We start from the raw sequence: 21,486 nt of genomic DNA on the forward strand, positions 1-21,486 counted from the left end.
GGGAAAAAAGCCATCCAAACCTACCTGACCCTATGTAAAGAAGTCATTTCTCATCACTGAGGAGGAATGTTGTCCCACTCTTCTAATTCTGCCACATTAGAGGGTGTGAACTGTCCCTTTAAGGTCATGTCACAGCATCTCAATCAGTAACTCTCCCATGATGCCATTGTTGCCCCATGTCTTCCTGATTGTTGAATCATGAACTCTGACCTTAACCGAGTCAGTGAGGCCTGCCGGTCTTTAGATGTGGTTCTTGGTTTTTTCTGAGACCTCCTGGATGAGTCGCCCACAGGGGTGTAGCCGAGGATTTTAGGCACCCAGAAAGACCGTCTCACAGGGCCCCCCCTAACCAGCTAGCCAAGCAACAAACGTTACATCATTTTAACAAATACAGATGCATTTTAATTTATTTTTGAATCACAATTCCCCCATTTATGAGCAATACTGTCAAAAACTTAAGTTCCTTGCTTTATTTTGCAGTGCTGGACTACACCAATTGGATATTTTTTAAGGGAGGAGCAGTATTTTATCTATTCTATTTGATACAAATTTCAGTCTGCTGACTAATTCATTCAGTCGCGTTTGATTCAATCATGACACAAGTTACTAAAAAAATAAATGAAGACACACAGGCTTCTCAGGGGCTCCTCCCTACAGTGGGGCTGGGTAATCAGTACCTTTTATCCCCCCCATGCTACGCCCATGGTCATCTATGCTCTCTGAGAGTCATTTTGATAGGCTGGTCACTCATGGAAGGGTTCACCACAGTTTTCTACATTTGTGGATAATGGCTCTCATCATGGTTGTCTGGAGTCCCAATGCCTTAGAAGACTTTTTCACATAGGGCCAGGTAGGTTTGGATGACCTTTTACCCTTAACAAATGAAATCATCATTTAAAAACTGATGTTGGTATTTACTCAGGTTATCTTTGTCTAATATTAAAATTAGTTTGATGAACATTTAAGTGCGACAAATATCAGGAAGGGGGCCAATGCTTCCTCACATCACTGTACAATGATAATGGAGTCCGTTTAGCACCAACCATCGTTGGATATCAGATTTATGGATTGAGATGGGAGTTTCCAGTGTTACAGAGAAGTGAGTCTCCTCTTCGTCCTCCATAACTCTCATACTTGATGTAAAGTGTGACATTGCAGCAGCAGTCCAGTCATCTCCACGGGTCCATCAGCTTCATTAAGATGCTGCAGAGCAGAACGACAGACGCTCCATCCACCTCCTGGGATCCCCCCGGCCTCGTATCATTACACCCTCCTTTAAACTCCACCAATCCCTCCATCTTTCTTCTTCCTTCCCCCATCTCCATCAGCTCTAGTCTCCGTCTTCTTCCCCAAAGTCGTCCTTCAAATCTCAAGAAAACTTCATTGTCATGCAGGTGAGGGAGGCCGCGGCTGCGATGCAAAGTGACGTTCCTGTGATCCTTTTAAAGCTCCGTGTTCAGGCGTTTAGCTGAAACTCGTGTTGAGAGCTCTTATTGGCAGAGAAATGAGGATGGATGAAAGAGGCTGGAGGTTCAGGGTTCATGTTCAAGGACTCTTCAAAGAGGACGGCGAGCTGCTTTGGCTGTCATGGAGATCAAACCGGAGACCTTTCTGTTTCAAAAAGAGGCTGCTGCACCGCCGGGCCGGCCTGTGGTGAAGTGGTTAATTATCATTCAGGAGAGGGAAGCCCCGGCTCCTACTCCAACCATTCACTTGAGCAGCGCTGATTGATCGAGCCGGGGCAGACATTTAAAGAGCCTGAGGAAGCATCTAAATCAGCAGAGAGATAACTGAAACCTCTTAAAGCTACACTTCATTCCAGAGCTGGGTGTAATTAGGAGGAGCTCCCGTCTGAACACCGATACCATTAAAGGTTTGATTCACTTAAACAGGCCGAGTGACCAAAGAGGGTCGATATCAAGGTAAGTAAATATTCAGGTGAAGAAGAACAACATAGAAGAATGAGCTGAAGAAACACTGGTCTGATGGGAGTAATGGTTCCCTGAGGCTGGAGCAGATGGACTGTTCAGGAACGTCATGGTGTTCTCTGCTCTCTTTGCTTTGTTTTCTTTTTCCTCCTCGATTGTTATCTATTATCATTCTTTTACTGTTTCTCTGAGAATCTTGAGTAATATTGGTACGTGCAGTGGGAGTGTGTGAGTTTATAACTCAGGTTTTTATCCAGCAGCTTAAAGTGTACAGCCCTTTACCCGGTACAGAGAATACAGTATCATCGTCATAGATCAGTGAGTGACCGGGCTTAAAAGTATCAGTAGTAATAATGTGAATATGATTGTTGCTATAACAGTGCAGCCCTAACAGAAAGGCCACTTTAACAGCTTTTCTCCCTCATTTCCTCTCTTTTTCTTTGAGGCTAGGCTACAGCTGGAGCTGATGCAGTCGGCTCAGTCCTGGATTGGAATTGAACTTTTTTTATCCAGGCGCAGCAAACATTTTTTACCAGCCACTCTATTTCAACAAGCAGCAACATTTAATCAGGTACAATATTAAAATCAAGGCATGTAGTATTTAAGTTTCAGGTTTTAATAAGAAGGAGTTGTTACGTTAGTTTGTGCTGTACTCAACCACACATCGATAGAAATTTCAGGGAATATGATGGGAATATTTAGGGATTTGCTTCGACATTTTAAAGTATTTTTATGGAAATATGGGAAATTAATTTGTTTTTGGTGGGAAATTTGGGGCTGTGGTTTCCTTTGTTACAAGAATGAAATTTAGGGGAATTTTTTTCTTGATGTTTGGTTGAATTTTCTCTCATTTTCATTGATTTTGCGTAAATGTATTTAGAAATATTTGGGGAATTTGCTAAAATGTTAGGGGAAATGTGCTTGAATTTTCTAAATCATTTATATGGAATTTTGAAGGGACATTTTTATTGGAATGTTTTGGCTTTATGGTCGAGTTTGACAGCTCAGGTCTCAGGAAGCTTATAACATCCATGTTTGAAATACGTTAGATTTTGATTTTTGTTAACAGACAAAAAACTATTCAGCTCACAGCCGTTAACAACTATTTTAACGCCATTCAAGACCTGCTTGTTGTGTTTTTCATTTCTTCCATCTGCAGTATTTTTGTTGACCTTTGCACTCACATTCTGACCTCTGTCTGGTCTGATCTTTGATGTTCAATTTTACCTGAGTTTATGCTTTTGCTATCTGTTAAATCCCTTTTTAAACATTTGTTTATAAATGTGCAATAGAAATAATAATAATATTAATAATAATAATTATTATTATTATTGTCCACATACAAAAAATACAAATACTTCTACAAATAATAATGAAAAAATAGATATTACTTTTATTATTATATTGTGATTATTACTGTGATTCTAATAATAATCACAATAATAGTAGTGGTAGTAATAATAATAATAATAAATTATTATTATTATTATTATGATTATTATTATTGTTATTATTTTATTTAAAAATCATTTTATTATTTTTATTATTATACATTCTATTATCATTATTATGAATATTTTATTATTCTTATTATTTTTTAAATTATACTATTATGATGATTATTATTGTGATTATTCTTATTATTATCATTATTATTATTATTAATAATAATAATAATAATAATAATATTACTACCATTATTATTATTATTATTATTATTATTATTAATAATAATATTACTACCATTATTATTATTATTATTATTATTATTATCATAATTATTGTCATTATTATTATTATTATTATTATTAATAATAATATTATTATTATAATTATTATTTCTTCTTCTTATTATTATTATTGTTATTATTATTATTTTATATTATTATTATTATTTTATATTATTATTATTTTATATTATTATTATTATATTATTATTTTATTATTATTATTATTATTATTATTATTATTATTATTTTATTATTATTTTTATTATTACTATTACTATTATTATTATTATTATTATTATTATTAATAATAATAATAATAATATTACTACCATTATTATTATTATTATTATTATTTATGCTATTATTATTATTATTATTATTATTATTATTATTATGATTTTTATTATTATTTTTATTATTACTATTACTATTATTGTTATTATTATTATTATTATTATATTACTATTTTAAAGCACTAATCTCCTGTTTGTCCACAGTTAAAATAATCGTGTCAGATGTCTTCGTTTTTAAAGGGAAACCTGAAAATGTCAGTAAAGAAAGTTAAATATTAAATAGTTGAAGTGAGGACGGTGAGGATGTTACAGTGTAATACAGAGAATATTTCAGGCTAACATGCTATCAGGTCACAGTGTCAGTGTGTCTCTGATTTCCCAGCAGCCAGTGCGACTCCTCCTCAGACTGTTGCTGCTTCTCGTTCACATCCATGTTTGTTTTGCATCGTGGTCTCGCCGTCTCATGAACAGCTCTGTAAACGACGCTGTCCCATCCCCAACCACAAGCGTAAGCACACGGCTCCCAACATACACATGCAGGTCCTGAGATGAACCGGTTCTTAACCCGGACCAGCAGGGAGTTGGTGCAACACTGGAACCGGGATTTTCTGTCTGTTTAAAAACAAAGAGCTGCTGCTAGCTTAAGCACTGGCTCTGAACCAGAACTGGAACTGGCTGGGTTTAAAAAGGGATAACTGGGAGAATCCTCCATTAAAAAAAAAAGTGATTAACTGTTTAGTAAATACACCCTAAGGCAGGATAGTGAGCTTAGTATCAGCGGTGGAGAATAATGCAGTCAACTTCAAATGAACTCATCCTAGTTTTTTATTTGAGGGGAAATCATGGCGCTGGTTCAGTGCATGCTCTGGATAAAAGTCTGTTCTTCTTTATTTAGATTCTTCTGAAGATTCAGATTTTTTCAGAGCTATAACTGTTCACTGAGACAAACTGAAGCTGTGACATTAAGGAGGAGGACTTCAGACTCACAGGTCTTGGCGCGGCCCGTGAGGGCATCGCTGGACCCCGTGGTGTACGAGGCGATGACCTTGACGCTGTACTCGGTCCCACTCAGCAGGTTGACGATCAGCATGGTGTTCACGTCCTCGCCCACAAACGTCTCCAGAGCCGGTCCAGGAGCTAAAGAGGAGGAGGACGGATAAATGAGGAGGAAGATGAGGAGGGACCACAGAGGAACACTTTCAGAAACCATCATTAGATTAAACGGGACGGGACGGGAGATTCGTTTGGACTGGAGAGAGCAAAAAGGCACAGAAAGGAAAATAAGCAGGTAAAGAGTGTAACATGTCCTTCATCTGTTTCCATCCTAAAGGCTGAAGAGCTAGGACAAAACTAAAACTTTCATGTTTAGGAAACAGACTGAAGCTCTCAGATTCAGTTAAACTGTGTTAAGGTCACCCAAAGAGAGCTAAAAGGAAAAACATCAACAAAACGTTTAGTTTAACTACGTCTCTATGTTTATGGAAGTAACTGAGTTTAACAACAAAAACAAGAAGTCTTCCTGGGAAAGTAGTCTGAATCTGAATCAAAGAGGATGACTTTAGTATACACGGGTGTTTTAAACCAATCAGAGCGTCTGCTCAGATCTCCTCTAAGAACTGAAGCTAGATGCTGTATTCTTATTTTCCCTGAGGATGTTGTTCTTTATTCTTGAACAGACTGAACTCCAGATGGCTCTTTAAACTCCTTTCATTGAATGCTCAGAATAAACAAAGGATGCTGTATGAGATATGCTGACGGAGGATTTAAGTTAAGCATTCCCACAACATCAGAAATGATAAAAAGGATGTGGGGAAAACTTCTGCATCAGGCACAAAAGTCTAACAGTACTCTGGCGTCCATCCTTCTACTAACGATGTTTTAATTATTTTTCAGACATCTACTACATCCTTGTTGCTGCTTCTACATCTACCATGTAGCTCAGAGGATGGAATGGCCTGTGCTGCACTGGTGCGATGGTTTGGAAGAGATCAGAGGGGTTTAGACTTGACTGCACAACTCTACTTGCTGATCAGAACCCTGTACTTGGCATGGTTGTGTTCCCACCCCCCGCATACTGAGCCTGAGTCTGCATAAGGCCATGTTTACTCGAAAACGTTCGCAGGTAAAAAACGCAAAACTTCTGTAGCGTTTTAGCTGTCCGTTTACACAGGAATGGCGTTTTGGTGCCTAAAAACTGAACTAATTGATAAAACACCCCGTCTCCGTGTAAAAAGGGAAAACGACAGTTTCTGAAAAAGCACGTGTACTCCGGCTAAAGCCAGCTGTCAACCACGAGTGTTGCGGCACTCTGAACCGGGCCGTGGCAGCTCGACCCGTGTTGACTGATGTAGTTCCCTCTGATTCACAGACAGCTGGATTTAGAAAAGGGGACACATTATTCTCATTCTTACATTCATTCATTACAATCAGTGAGTAGACTGTGAGGAAACTGAAGGAAAGAAGGACACGCCACTCTCTATCAGTAAAACCTGGATGTATAACGTTGACAGAATTAGCATGTGTGCCTAAATTACCAGAAACAGGCTGGTAGACGACTCTGTAGCCCATGGTGGGTGATGGCGGGACGTCCCAGCTGATCCTGAAGCGGTTGTACCATTCCTCTGACACACGCAGGTTTCTAGGAGCCGTGAGAGGAACTGAAGAGCAAAAAAGAGGGAGAGAAAGATTTGTAGTTTTTTAACTAGATCTTTTCTCATAGAAGTGTTTATTTTATTTAAGGCTTTATCAATTATTCTTAACCTTTCTATCCTTTAAAACTACAGCCCTCATCCTCCTTGGAGCCCCCCTTATTTGTTTCAGACAATCAACATCAATTTTAATAGTTTTATTTAGAAATCCACAAGAAAGTAGACCTACGCATGCTTTCCTTCATATAAATATCTAATAAGTGTTTTATCATGATGATAACATCTAATGATTGCAAATCTATTCAAGGCAAACTCCAAGCCGACAAAGTCTGCATCCTGACTGAAATTTTTGGCGCCCTCTGTAGGGTGTCCCAGACCACGGGTAAGAAATGGACCCAAACCGGCACAAAGACGATAAAGTAATGAAGAAAGAAAGAAAATACCATAAACACTGTGACAAGAAGGGAAAAACACATAAATTGAGGTCAAAAGTTAGAGAGGAGCAGATGTAGATTAAACCTCTTAAGCCCTAGTGGGACCAAATTTGGTCCTGCTCAGCTTGATCCAAACATTCTCGCTCTGTACGCTCTAGTTTTGCACAAAAATAGTCATGTTACACATCTAACTGAACAGAAGAAGCTCAGCTACAAGTCAAAAAAAAAAATTTTTACCTACACCACATCCAACTCAAAAAAGACTCAAATCAATGAGCACATATCAAAGTGGCTGTAGTGCTTTGTTCTCAGACACTTCCGCCCCCTATGGGATGGTTCCTGGTACTACAGACACAAACATGGTCTCCTTTGAAAGCCCAGCCTCTACTGAAAATCCTAGTCATGTTTGTGCAGTTTCCATCTGTTTCAACGGTTTCTTTTAGTTTTCTGCACTTTATTTTGTGTTGTTTTTGTTGTGCCATTAAAAATAAATCTGCTGCTTTGGTATCAAACTTTAGTTCCTTTGTAAGACTTCCTTTGAAAGGGAACTAAATGGAGGTCTGGGTGATTTGAGGTGGAAAAAAGAATTCCATGATGCAGTGACCCCCTATAATGGCATATTAGTAAAAAAAAAAAAAGTTTGATACCTGTCATTTTTCAAATGGCGGAGATTGGGCCAAATCGGGCCAAATGGCACAGGAGGGGATTTTGCCTGAATATTTTTTACTAAAATCTCTCTGATTTCGTCCTGATAACCCTCTAGTGGCATGAAATTTGAAAGAGGTGATGTCAAAATGTGGTGCTTTGGCCTACTGGAGATTTTTGGACTTCAACTGCATTATTTCTATGAGATATATATGATAAAATAGCAGAAAAATGTAGGCAAAAATGACATTTTTCATTTGCCAACTTGATTCTCTTTGATCCAGTAACATATATCATTATATATGTAACAAATTTCACAAGAGCCCTCTTCATTATTGTACCTTCATCATCCAAATAGACCTTATAGCTACAGAGTTATACTCATTTAAAGATGAGCTGGAAATTTGCAGCGGTAACTGAATTAAAGAGGCTAGGGCAGTGACTGGTTTCTTTGCATGTGAAAATGCTGAAATACAACAAAGCTGCAAAGTTAAGAGCACTTCCCAAAAATGTGAGTCATGCAATGACCAACTCTTTCAACAAATAAAAATGTCATCACACAGCAGAGACAGGAGAGTGGAGGCAGATATGAGACGGACTGAAACCGGAGAGGTAAGAAGATGAAATGAGCGTTCGTTTGCTGTTAAAGAGCATCTTTCTACATCAAGCTGTCAGAAACAGAGGAATCATCATCATCATCATCACTCCTGAAACAAATCTCAGAGAAACTAAACTACAGCAGGATGAGGAGAGGAGAAGCTTCTGTGATGAAGGTTTGATTTGTGACACATCTGAGTGTTTGAAAAATCTCTGATAGTTTGGTTCCTTCTACATCGTTGGAGATTCAGGATCTCTGTGAGGAAATCTGGGATCTTTAAAGGTCCAAATCCAGGAGTATGGCTGTCTAAACTTGAATATGGTACTATGAAATTCCCAGCATTCTCTCTCAGCAGCTTTCAGTAAAAACTACAGCTGAAGATGTGATTTTATTAAAGCTTTAGTACCTCTCAATGCTGTTAATCAATAAAACTCTAAGTACTATTTTTGACACTCATCTGAAAAGTTAAAAACTTCCCATCATGCCTGCTGTTTCATCTCTTTTCTCTGAGTATCTGCGATGAAACCTCCAGATAATTCACTCTCTAGGACTGTTATAAAGGCAGTCCTGCTCTCCTCTCTGCCATCAGCCGCGTACATCTAAACCCCTCTCTCTCCTCCTCCTCTGCTGTATTATCCATCTTTTCTCTGAAAATGACGGCCATCAGCTGAGCTCTTTGGGCTCTTTCTTCCACCTGTCAGGCCAAGAGATGATGAGAAACTCCAGATTTAATGACCAAACTCTGAGTGACTGAGAGATCCATTCACCCAGCGGAGGAGTGATTCAAGCAGCCAGGTACAAAGGTTTCTATGAGTCCACGGCACTGGTTAGGCAGGCTGTGAAGGTCTGTAGGCTCTTCTCAGGAGGCGAAACCAGGGAAAGTTTGTGTTATTTCATTGTAATCTACTTCATCTTAAGTCATCAGTGAAGCAGCCACTTCTATAAATGCTTCAGATATGGTTTTATTGTTCACTGCTGCTGAAAAGGCTGAAGGATGGAAACTCAAACGTGCTTCGTTCCCAAACACTCTTCTTCCAAAAGGTTATGTCTGAGTCTACAGTTTAATAGACTGATGGATGCACCAATCAGCATCAGCACCGTGGACTAGGGTTGGGGATCTGTTGGGTTATTACAATAACGATGCTGAGTCAATGCTGTTAAAACAATACCAGTAGCTATAATAGAGCCAAAATAGTCAAAGAAAGTCTTTACACTTTGGAAATTTAAGTCACGATTCAAAAAGACAAAAATCACGGCCTCTCTGTGTCTTTTTCTCCCCATCACAAGTCTGTCCCGCTCTCCCCTTCAGGTCTTTAAGGCCGTTCAGCAAAGAAAGACATGATGACAGAACAGCCTGCTACTGGCAGTCACAGCCCAGTCACAGTTCATCCAGAACCATCCTCTCTGTACTCTCCTCTAACTTCTCCAGGTGATAGTCATATCCCTCTGATTATTATTCTGACTCTTCCTGTCTCTTTATCGTCTCCAGTCTGAGGATAAAACCAGAACCATCCTCTCTGTATTCTCCTCTACTTTCTCCAGGTGATAGCCATATCCCTCTGATTATTATTCTGACTCTTCCTGTCTCTTTATCGTCTCCAGTCTGAGGATAAAACCAGAACCATCCTCTCTGTACTCTCCTCTAACTTCTCCAGGTGATAGTCATATCCCTCTGATTATTATTCTGACTCTTCCTGTCTCGTTATCGTCTCCAGTCTGAGGATAAATCCAGAACCATCCTCTCTGTATTCTCCTCTAACTTCTCCAGGTGATAGTCATATCCCTCTGATTATTATTCTGACTCTTCCTGTCTCGTTATCGTCTCCAGTCTGAGGATAAATCCAGAACCATCCTCTCTGTATTCGCCTCTAACTTCTCCAGGTGATAGTCATATCCCTCTGATTATTCTGACTCTTCCTGTCTCTTTATCGTCTCCAGTCTGAGGATAAATCCAGAACCATCCTCTCTGTATTCGCTGCCAGGCCTCCCTCAGTGCTAGTCCATCCCTCATAGGTCCAGATCTCCAGATTACACTGTCTTCCTTTGTCACATCATCTATCTTCTCCCTAAAAATCCCATCATCCTCCTCTCTCGCTCCTCTCGGGGCGATCATCTCATCCCTCACTCCCTAACAGGAGCCATTCATCATCAGCAGAGGCCCCATCGTTTAAGAACCCGGGAACGTGGTTAGCGCCTGCTAATGTGCGTAGAGCGCTACAAATGGAGACATGATGGGACAGATTGGAGAGATGAATGGCGTGGATGTGACGTTTCCTCCTCTCTGACAGTCGAGTGTTTGTTCTCGGCAGTGAGAATCATTAGGCGCCGCAGGAGTCTTCACCGCAGTCACATTTGAAAGAAGGTTTCCCACATATTTCTGTCTTCAGCTTCACAGAGAGGAGGATGGATGTTTGAACGTTTAGCTACAGACACAGTCAGCTCTCACTTTAACTTCCCTGAAATCAGAGTTTAGAGAGAAAGGACTGAAAGATTTACAGAGAACGCCAACGTTTAAGATCATCAGTGGAAGGAGGGCTGTAGCAACTAACAAAGATTTTTAACCCCAGAGGAGAATAAAGGGTTTCTGTTATTAGAAGCACTGATTTTAAAAGAACCAGAGCTTTTAAAAACACATATCTCTAAAAAAGTCAGCCACTAAACGCTTAGACTGGAAATTAGGGCCGGGCAATTTTCAAATCACAGAGGGTGCAATAATTCTTTGACCTGAATGTGTTTTGAAATAGCAGTTTAATAGATTTTTAACACATAATGCAAACATTCAAGTGCCAATATTTTCTTTAATAATTGAACAAATTTCATACTTTCCTTGTTTTTGTATATTTTTGTCTTCTTCAGCTTAAGAAATCCATAAAATCATCACTCCCGTCATTACAATTCAAATCAAATTTTCATTATAGGACAAAATAATTGCAATAAGACATTTTTGTTAGATTGATTTGAAATTTTGAGGGATTTTTGCTTTGAAATTTTTAACATATTTTGTGGGAAATTTGAGAAATTTATTTGTAAATTTTTAAGAAGTTGATTTGATTTTTTTTTGGGGGGGGGGCTTGCTTTGATTTTTAAAATATTTTTATGAACATTTGAGAAATTTATTTGTAAATTCTGAAAAGTTGATTTGATTTTTGGGGGGGGTTGCTTTGATTTTTTTAAGTATATTTATGAACTTTTGAGAAATGTATTTGAAATTCTTGGGGAATTTTATTTGATTTTTTAAGGCTGTGGGGCAGGTTTTTAATCTTTTATTTATTTTCATAGAATTTTTGAACATTAATTTGTAGATTTTGGGAGATTTGACATAAATTTGAAGGGGAATTAGCTTTGAAACCTTTAGGTAATTTCATGAAAATTTGAGAAATTTATCTGTAAATTTTTAAGAAGTTCATATAATTTTTTTTTTTGGGGGGGGGGCCTTGAGTTTTGTAAAATATTTATGAAAATTTGATTTGTTTTTTGGGTTGTGGGGCAGGTTTTTAATTTTTTGTTATTTTCTTATACTTTTTTAACATTTATTTGCCGATTTTGGGAGATCTGATATAAATTTCTGGGGGATAAATTTTTGTGTGTTATAATATAGAATGGTTTATAAGGTGAGGAACCTGAGGAATAATCACATGTTAAATTGCAATCACAATGTTGGGTGAAAAAATCGCAGTTAGATTATTTTCCTAAACCGTCCAGCCCTGCAGGAAATCAAACGCTGATGTGACTCACGTGTCCGTCCCATTTTCGAAGCTGTCGGCCCGTCTCCATCGGCGTAAACTGGGGTGACGGCGATTTTGTACTCAGTGTCTGACAGAAGGGGCTGCAGAACCAGGCTGCTCTGACCGCTGGGCACCGTCCTCTGCAACAGGAAGAAGGTCAGAGGTTAGGCTTTACTTTGGCTGCTCAAACTGCTTGGGCATGATTGGGAAGTGTTTCTCTTTGATATATATGTATTTTAATACCGGTACCTCCTCCTAGAACAGGCTAATTAAGACTTGAGCTCAAAAATAAAATTGAGTATTAAAGTTTAAACAGAGCTGAGGCAGAGTCAGCTGCAGCGGCGGGGCTCTGGGGTTAATTGTGTCCAGGTTTCCTCTCACCTGTCTGTGAACCTGGCCTTTTGTTAACACTGATCCCTAAATGACTCGTCTGTGCAGGTGAGCCGGCGCTCTCAGACCGGAGAAAAGTTAATCTGCCTCTTCACCCCGCGGCGTCTTCTCTCTCCTCAGACTCTGAAGTCTTCCTCTGCTCCTTTGTTCATTTCCCTCATTCTGTCTGTCCTTGACCCTCTCTGCACCTCCTCTCATGAATAAAGATTCAGTTATGAACTTTATTAGGGCTTCTTTTACTCTATTTAAAACATCACTATCACCACAGAGCTTTACTGTTGTTGTTTGATTGATATGCTGTCCTGCCTTAACCCAGAAGCCACACCCATTTCTCCTCATGGCAGAATGATGGCGGGGCATCACACAGACTCAGTAGAGCATGTACAACACATTTATGACTTTAAAACACACCTATCTCTAATGTCAAGGACAGGAAAGTGGCGTAGTTTAATCTTTTCATTTGTATTTATACAGCATAAGCCAAAATCAATTAGATTTAACAACAAAAATCATTTTCAGGGGCGTTTCCCAACACAAAAACCCGGCGAATGGGCCCTCCACTCATGATTTACTGATAACATCAACGCATGTGTGCTGCATCGGCGAAATAGGGGCTTTTTAACCGCTTTTCACCACTGTTTCTGTTTATTTATGCCACTTTTTCCTACTCTATGCTAATTTTTTTCCACTTTTATTCACTTTAGAATCCCGTTTTCCTACTTTACTTTTCACATTTTGTCACCACTTTTTGCCCATAAGCCACCTTTAAATAAATACATTAAATACCACTTGTTTCCTATTTTTGCTCATTTTTACCACTTCTTTTTGACACTTATGTCCCATTTTTGCTCCTTTTCACCATTTTTGCCTATTTAAGCCACTTTTGCCAAAGGTATGTTTCAACTACTTGGCTCTTTGGTTGAGCAGGTTGAGTAACACTGTTGTGGAGGGAATAAACCTTCTGGACTGCTCTGATTAAAGGGACTCCAGCTGTTTTTCCCTCCATTGTTTTCGTATTAACTGATGAGTATAGTTTTGTGTTAGCTTGGCATGTTTCAGCTGCTATGTGGAAGAAACAAACTCTGTGCATGTTGTGAGAAAACCACACCACGGACAGTGAAAACATTCACAGAACCACAAGGACAACCAATGGAAAGCCATCAAGATTTGGAAACACGCCCATTGGCCTATGAACTGGCCAGACAGCAGGGGGCGTGGTCATCCTCTCAATCAAGACAGGGCGACCAAACCTGCTCAAGATCAGCTGATAAGACACGTCAACATCATGTGACTTTTCTGAGGAAGACTGCAGGAACTTAGCAGTAAACCCCGCCCACAGCTACCGCCTCTTTATCCTCAACCGATGCTGATTGGTCCGGTCATCCTCTGACCTGGAACCAGAATATGAGTGTAACACTCTGAAAGCTGGACCCACCGGGTGGCAGACATGGAACCCTAGGTTTGATAAAGACACCAGAATGTTTGTGGGGTTTTAGACAGAATATAAAACACAAACAGGGCGGTTTTCTGAGCTTGGCATCCTTTTTAAACGGTGCTATGATAAGTTTATTTTCCTGTTTGCATAAATCTTGGGTTTTGTTAACGGCTGACTGGTTTGTATGCATGTAAAAAAACCTCTATTCCTCCCTTCCTGTGCCTCCACAGCCTTTCTGCCTCTCTGTCCTTCTTTTCCAAGGTTTGCATGCTGAACATGTACAGTCTCTCCCGCCTCTGTCCACAAACGCTCTCCTTCCTCCTAAAAAAAATCACACTTTCTCAGACGTGTCAGTCAGACAAACACTGCGGGCCTTGACAAATCAATTTCAGCGCCGTCTGATGAAAAAGGCAGCAAGTCTCTAAACTGTCACCGAGCTGCACAGTTTGAAGAAGCCACCTAAAGCCACACTCCTTTACTCCATTTTGCCAATGCAAACACGCTTTCATAAAGTATTTATACGAGGCAGAAGCTCAATCTGCTTTTCAGCAGAGACTGTGTGCAGGCTCAGAATATAAAGTCTGATCCTCCTGAGGCCTCACTGGAGCTCCAACAATTAAAGGTAAACCACAGCAGAGACAACGGCACGAACACTGGAGATGGAGGTAATTTAAGGTGACAACGCATCAGCTGGAAGAACAAAACAGCCCAAAACAAGCCGACAGAAGAAATCTGTGCTGAAGGACATCTCTACAAATGTAGAAAACAAAATCAGTGCAACCTATCGTTTTAGATCTTGGTTAAAGCCCAAGCTGGGAGGAAGTGACACTTTGAGCAGCTTTTCTCCCTTCATCCGTGATACGACAGCAAGGGTTTAGGGTGGTGGGCAGGAATACGCAGAGCTTCTCCATGCAGCTTGGAAATATCTAGTGGGGCCACACTGTAACAGGGAGGTAGACAAAGCTTCCATCCAGTCTTTCTGTTCATATTTCTGCAAGTTCTCTCAAGGCTCAAAAGTTGCAATACCACCAGTAACCATGGAGGCAGTGTTGAGCAAAGTAGCCTAAAGTTCAAACCAGAGCAGCAAAGATAAAAAAAAGAATTATTTGGGGAAAATTTTGAACTTTACTGTGCTAGTATGACATCAGGCAAAAACTGCCTTTAATGTTCAAAATCCTGTAAATGTTAACAAGTACTGGACCCAGCCTCAGCGCTGACATGCACACATCACTTAGTCCAGGGGTGTCAGACTCAGTCACAGCAGGGGCCGGATTCTGGATTCAGGTCTAACCTGAGGGCCTAACAGGGTCGACTTTTTAACCATAAACTGCCAATCTCATTTCACCAGTAATAAAATAAATTAAAAAAATACTTTGCATCGACTATAAAAAAAATTGAAAAAAAAAGAAAAGTTAAAAGTCTCTAAATCTGAGAAAAGTAAATTTATTAGTCCATAAAGGTCAAAACATGAGATTTTTATTGAAAAATAATGTTTTGTAAAAGCAAATATATTAGAAAGAAAGTCAAAATCATCAGTTTAAAAGGTCAAAATATGAAATAAAATTAGTAACCATGAAATTAAAAGTCCAAATGTGAGTCAAATTTTTACATTTTGAGTTTAAAATGTCAAACTATGGAATTATGAAGTCAAAAAGTATGAGATAAAATACAAGGTCCAAATATGACTTAAATTTTGAAATTATTAACCTTAAAGTTAAAAATATTACATAAGAAGTCAAAATTATGCTTTGAAATGCTTAAAGTATGAAATAAAAAAAGTCAAAATCCTACGTTAATTTCTTCTCCCACATTCCTGACTTCTAATCTAAATATTTTTACTCCTTACTTTTTTAGATTTTGTGACTTAACAAGGATTTCTGAAATCATTAAGGGTATGTTACATTTTTATACTTGAGGAAATCTGCAGACCTCAGCCTGATGGGACAGTTAGAACAGAAATATGAGATCATCTTGCAGGCCGGATTTAACTGTTCCACTGGCCGGATTTGGCCCCCGGGCCTTGAGTTTGCCACCCCTGACTTAGAGGATGCTCTGAGAGCTCAGGGAGTGTGCAGACTGACGTCAGATCTGGTAGAGTTCCTCCAGGATGTCACTAAACATGAAAACAAACGCAGAAAAACTAACAGACGAACTCTTTTGACTAACCTAGAACCAGCTGAATTTAACCCTCTGAAGTCTAACTTTACATTATTTTTTAATTCACCTTTTTAAAGGCACTTGCAGATGTAAAATATAAATGTAAATGTACTTTATTTATACAGCCCTGTACAACACTCCACAGACGACCAAAGGGCTTTACAAAAAAATCTAATAGCGTTAAAAACACAGCACAAGACAAACCCATAAAGATAAAAAATAACAGCATTTATAAATACAGACTAAAAGGATAAAACACTCACTACTGGGTATGAAGCCATCCTGAATAAATAAGTTTTACGTTTTGATTTGAAAAGGCAACACACACATCAGAATACAACACTAATGTTCAGAACAATCTCAGCTTTTTGCATATTGAGGGCCATTTCTGTCCTAGAGGACTGTGTAAAAAAGTTATTTTAGCCAAAATACTGAATTTTAAAATCAGATTTTACTTACGTAAACTTACTTAATGTACCTTTAACACTCCTGTGAGGAGATTTTCACAATGAAACACATGAATACGTATTACTCTTCACTACCAACAGACATTTTTATTTTTTATTTCTAATAATCTCTTACAAGATAGCCTACGATATAAATGAGCAGAGCAGCCGTGAGGTTCTCACTGCTGTTTTGATTCTGCTTATGCAAAAACATAAAAATAAGATCCAGACTCTAGAACCATCCGTGGGTTCTTCATCTGAATACCGGGGGGGCTTAGGCTGGCCTCAGATATCCCATCTTCTGTTTATTTTCCTCGGTTATTCCAGGAGCAATATCAAGGTTTAAAGGGGTTGGTATCACTTCCATTAAGCAGAGCAAACAATGAATACTAAAGACTGTATTTCATCGGGGGAACGGCAGATTAACTCTACATCTCTTAGTGAGGTGAGCCCAGCCATTGATGATCATACACTGTAGCCTCTGAGCTCTGATTGGCTGATGGAACACATGACGTGAAACCAGCTGAGAGGATAAGAGGATCCAGAGCCAGGGCAGAAAAAAAAAAGGACCTGATGACGAGAATAATATGAATAATGAATGAGAAACTTACAACTCGTTTTATATCAGAGACCTTTAGTAGGAAACAGACTGTGTTTTTTGGGAAATCTGAGTCGACAAACTGACATCAGTAAATCTAAATTTGATCTGCAGATGGTAGAAAAGATGGCGTCAAGCTTGAGGACACTGATAGATTTTTGGGCCAAAGTTTCAGCGCCGATCTGTGACAGAAGGAAAACGTTCAAAACTTCACACTTTTCAATCATGTCCTGACTTTGTTTTTACCTCCTGGATTACGTTCCCAGTGAGCAATAATTGCCGAATCTCTGTTTACACGCGGTGGAATTGGACCGGATGCCCGGCAGCTTTGGTTTATTGGACACTGAATGAAGCAGCGCGGGGGAATAATGGAGCTTCTCTGAGCGTCACAGCTGTCTGCGGACAGATGGCTGCAGAGTCAGGCCGCCCCACGGCTTCAGCCCACACACGGACATCTGCTGGAAGAGTGACGGCGCTGTCTGAACGGGCGGAGCCATTAACTCCTTTATCTATGAGTGTAGGGAGGTTTTCTGGACTCAGTGACTCAGCTTTAGGCTGCAGGAACATTCTGACCATTAGAGGGAGAGGAACTCAGAATCGAGGAGTCTTTAAAAAGTTGCTTTCTGCTTCATGTTTGCATCAAATCTACATCATGTTTTTCCAGCAGACTTACAGGTACGGTAGGGATGGGAATTTACAACAGTTTCACTATTCAGGTAGTAGAATAACCTCATAAATGAGCACGTGATAATTAGAGAGGAGGCAAAATATCTTCAAGAACCTCAATCAGGTCCAGCTGACCCCCACTGGATGAAGATTTGGACTCTGCTTGTCGTTTTCAATATGGTGGCCGCTCAGACGCTTCAGTAACCAAACTGCTTAAGTCACTAAGGATTGGTCCAGTATTTTCCACAGTCTACAGTCCTTAGATCAGGGGTGTCAAACTCAATCACAGAAGGGGCTGGAGTCTGAATTAAGGTCTAACCTGAGGGCCTAACAGGGTCCAGATCTAACAGAACTGTTAACCTCTTTTTCACCAGTAATAAATTATGGGTTAAAAGTTTAAAGGCTCATAATCTGAGATAAAAACTTAAACTTAGCAGTTCAAAAGGTCAAACACAAAATTAATGTTAAAATAACGCTTTAAAAAGGCAAATATATTAAAAAGAAAGTCACAATCATGTGTTTAAGGCAAAAATATGACTCAACATTTAAAATGGTGCACCTAAAAGGTCAAAATATGAGATAAGGGTTGACGTAATGAATCGAAAAGGTCAAAAGATTAGATAAAAAGTCAAAATTATAAATTGAAAAGCTAAAAATATAGATAAAAAGTGAAAATAATAAATTGAAAAAATCTAAATATAAGATAAAAAGTCTATATAATAACTTGAAGATGCTCAAAATATGAGATAAAAAGTGAACATTCAAAATTAAAAAGGCCAAAATTATTAGATTAAGTAAAAATTATAAATTGAAAAGGTCAAAATAGGAGACAAAAGTCAAAAAAATAATCAAAAATGGTCAAACTACGAGATAAAAAGTAAAAATAATAAATGTAGAAGGTCAAAATATGTTATAAAAATCCAAATAATGGATTGAAGTCATAACTGTGCGATGCAGAATCGAAAACATGAAATGAAAAAACACAAATTAATTTCTTTTCCCACAATTCTTTTTATCTAATGATTTCTAATCATTATTTTTTCACATATTTATGACTAAAGGATATTTGATACCATCAAGGTTATGGTTAATACTGGAGGAAATCTGCAGACCTCATATTGATGGGCCAATTATGACAAGAACACAATACGATCTCGTGGGCCCGGTGTAACTGCACCACGGGCCGGATTTGGCCCCCGGGCCTTGAGTTTGACACCCCTGCCTTAGATGAATCAAACAAGACCTGCTCCTTCCTGCACATTAGTGAGGAGACGTCGGCATGTTCCTAAGTTCTCCAGAGCTGTGGTTCTCACCTGGTTCTACCTCAGGACTCACTGCAAACTTATTCAATAGAAATGTCGCAGTTTCGGCCTCAGGTGTGACAAAATGTATTTGAGGAAAGAGAAGGGACGAGACAAACATGTTTTGGAGTGTACTGTTATCACTCATTTACCTGTGAAAACAGGAAGCTTAGGTTATTTCCTGAGGAATGGCCTCACTGGCTCAGGAAAAACTTTCTTTATCATCTTCTTTTTGGGGGGGGGGCTTAATTTACCCCTTTCTTTGGGTAAATGCAGTAAAATGAACGATACGGCTGTGTGTCTGCTCAGACCTGTGTGTGGATCCTGAGCCACCAGTTGAGAAAAAACTGCTTCTGAGCATAACTGCAGAGAAAAAATCAGAAAACAAGCCTTTATTTTTCTGAATCACAGCTCTGTCACTGATGCTCTCTCTGCTCACAGCAGCTCCTGGTTGAAAACACGACTCAGCTTTATTTTCTCAGGACTTTGGAACTCAACAACAACAGATCACATCAAAAAAGTACAGAAGAACTGAAAATATTGACTATGAAACATTTAGCACTGCAGATTTACTCCACACTGTCTTTGTTTGCATTTAGCAGATTTAATCTAAAATCTACCTGTAAAACAAATCAAGGGTTCAGTTTCCATCAGCTCCTGTGAGTAAGGTTTGGTCATTTAGCTCTTAGAATTAAACTGAATCAATAATCTCTAACCCTGCTAGGTTTACTAAATTTAAAACTTAAACTAAACGTGTTCATATTTCAGCGTGAAGCTGTGAAACTTCATCAGGAGGACTGTGTTTAACCCAGACAGAACAGTTATGGAGCAGTGTTAGGGAATGAAACAGAAACACTGAGAGGATTTCGTCTAAATGTGACTGGAATAAAAAGTATGAATGAAAATCACAAACTCTATCTGCAGTTTCATCCAGCAGAAAGGAGAAAAATAAAGCACTTCAGAGAAAGTTTGGATGTTTGGGAACTAGAGACGGTGAATTTATGAAGAAACAGATGAACTCAAATTAAATTAAAGAGGGGATCGACCCGGTTAGTGTGTTTGTCAATACAGCACTGATTTCATTCTGACCAGAAGGTCGATTATTGTTCATCACTAATCCTGAGGTGTTCAAAGTTTAAATTAGCAGAGGGACGAGGGACAGAGCTTCAAACATGGGACATTTTATATGGACTAAGCCTGACTTCATCATTCACAAAGAGGGCTCTCAAAATGTTCCATCTTTAAAATGTTTTCAAAACCACCCGTTAAAAACAACAAATCCTCAATATTCCAGTGTATTAAAGAGTGCCAAACATTATAAAATGATTCTGTAAGACAGAAGAAGAGGAGAAGAGGAATCATCAAAGAACGAAGAGGATGAGGAAGAAAAGGGGAGGAGGAAGATTCATGACGACAGAAGAGAGAGATGCAGAAAGAAAGAACAGAGATGCAAAGAAGGAGGAGGGGGACTTCCAAAAGAAACACAGGGGATGCAGAAAAAAGGAGGAGGGTGAGGCAGAGAGAGGGAGGAGGGACATAAAGAGAGAGGAGGAGGGGAGGCAGAGAGAGGGAGGAGGGACATAAAGAGAGAGGAGGAGGGGAGGCAGAGAGAGGGAGGAGGGACATAAAGAGAGAGGAGGAGGCAGAGAGAGGGAGGAGGAGAAAAAGAGAGGAGGAGGAGGCAGAGAGAGGGAGGAGGGACATAAAGAGAGAGGAGGAGGAGGGACATAAGAGAGAGGAGGAGGAGGCAGAGAGGGAGGAGGGACATAAAGAGAGAGGAGGAGAGGCAGAGAGGAGGAGGGAGATAAAGAAAGAGGAGGAGGGAGGCAGAGAGGAGGAGGAGGAGATAAAGAGAGGAGGAGGAGGAGGCCGAGAGAGGGAGGAGGGACATAAAGAGAGAGGAGGAGGGGAGGCAGAGAGAGGGAGGAGGGAGATAAAGAGAGGAGGAGGGGAGGCAGAGAGAGGGAGGAGGGACATAAAGAGAGAGGAGGAGGGGAGGCAGAGAGAGGGAGGAGGGAGATAAAGAGAGAGGAGGAGGGGAGGCAGAGAGAGGGAGGAGGGAGATAAAGAGAGAGGAGGAGGGGAGGCAGAGAGAGGGAGGAGGGAGATAAAGAGAGAGGAGGAGGGGAGGCAGAGAGAGGGAGGAGGGACATAAAGAGAGAGGAGGAGGGGAGGCAGAGAGAGGGAGGAGGGAGATAAAAAGAGAGGAGGAGGGTGAGGCAGAGAGTAAGTAGAGGGAGATAATAGAGGAGGAGGGTGAGGCAGAAAGGAGGAAGAGGGAAATGCATATAAGACGACAGTTCATGAAGGAGCAGTTGTTTGGTGACACAGCTGTAATTTAACTTCATTTTAATAAGTATAGTACGTGATTAACATTAATAATAATAACACTGCTCAGTTTGGACGCTGACCTCATGTAGGCCCTTGTTTTAGTGATTAATGATTTCATCAGTAATGAACTCAGAGGATGAAGACCATGATTTAGTAACACT

At 39.6% G+C, this 21,486-nt stretch overlaps 1 protein-coding gene across 3 annotated transcripts in view; it reads right to left on the reverse strand.

Annotated features, from left to right (window-relative positions):
• LOC121523988 (collagen alpha-1(XIV) chain-like) overlaps positions 1-21,486 on the reverse strand; it is a 269,909-nt gene that overhangs the window by 96,366 nt on the left and 152,057 nt on the right. For all 3 annotated transcript variants that reach the window (XM_041809125.1, XM_041809124.1, XM_041809126.1), the window contains exons 20-22: positions 12,012-12,141; positions 6,486-6,608; positions 4,939-5,088 (exon numbers count right to left, since the gene is read on the reverse strand). In XM_041809125.1, the coding sequence (XP_041665059.1) occupies positions 4,939-5,088; positions 6,486-6,608; positions 12,012-12,141 (403 nt within the window). The remainder of the gene's footprint in view (positions 1-4,938; positions 5,089-6,485; positions 6,609-12,011; positions 12,142-21,486) is intronic.

Source organism: Cheilinus undulatus, linkage group 16 (genome assembly GCF_018320785.1).
Source record: "Cheilinus undulatus linkage group 16, ASM1832078v1, whole genome shotgun sequence".
Lineage (NCBI taxonomy): Eukaryota > Metazoa > Chordata > Actinopteri > Labriformes > Labridae > Cheilinus > Cheilinus undulatus.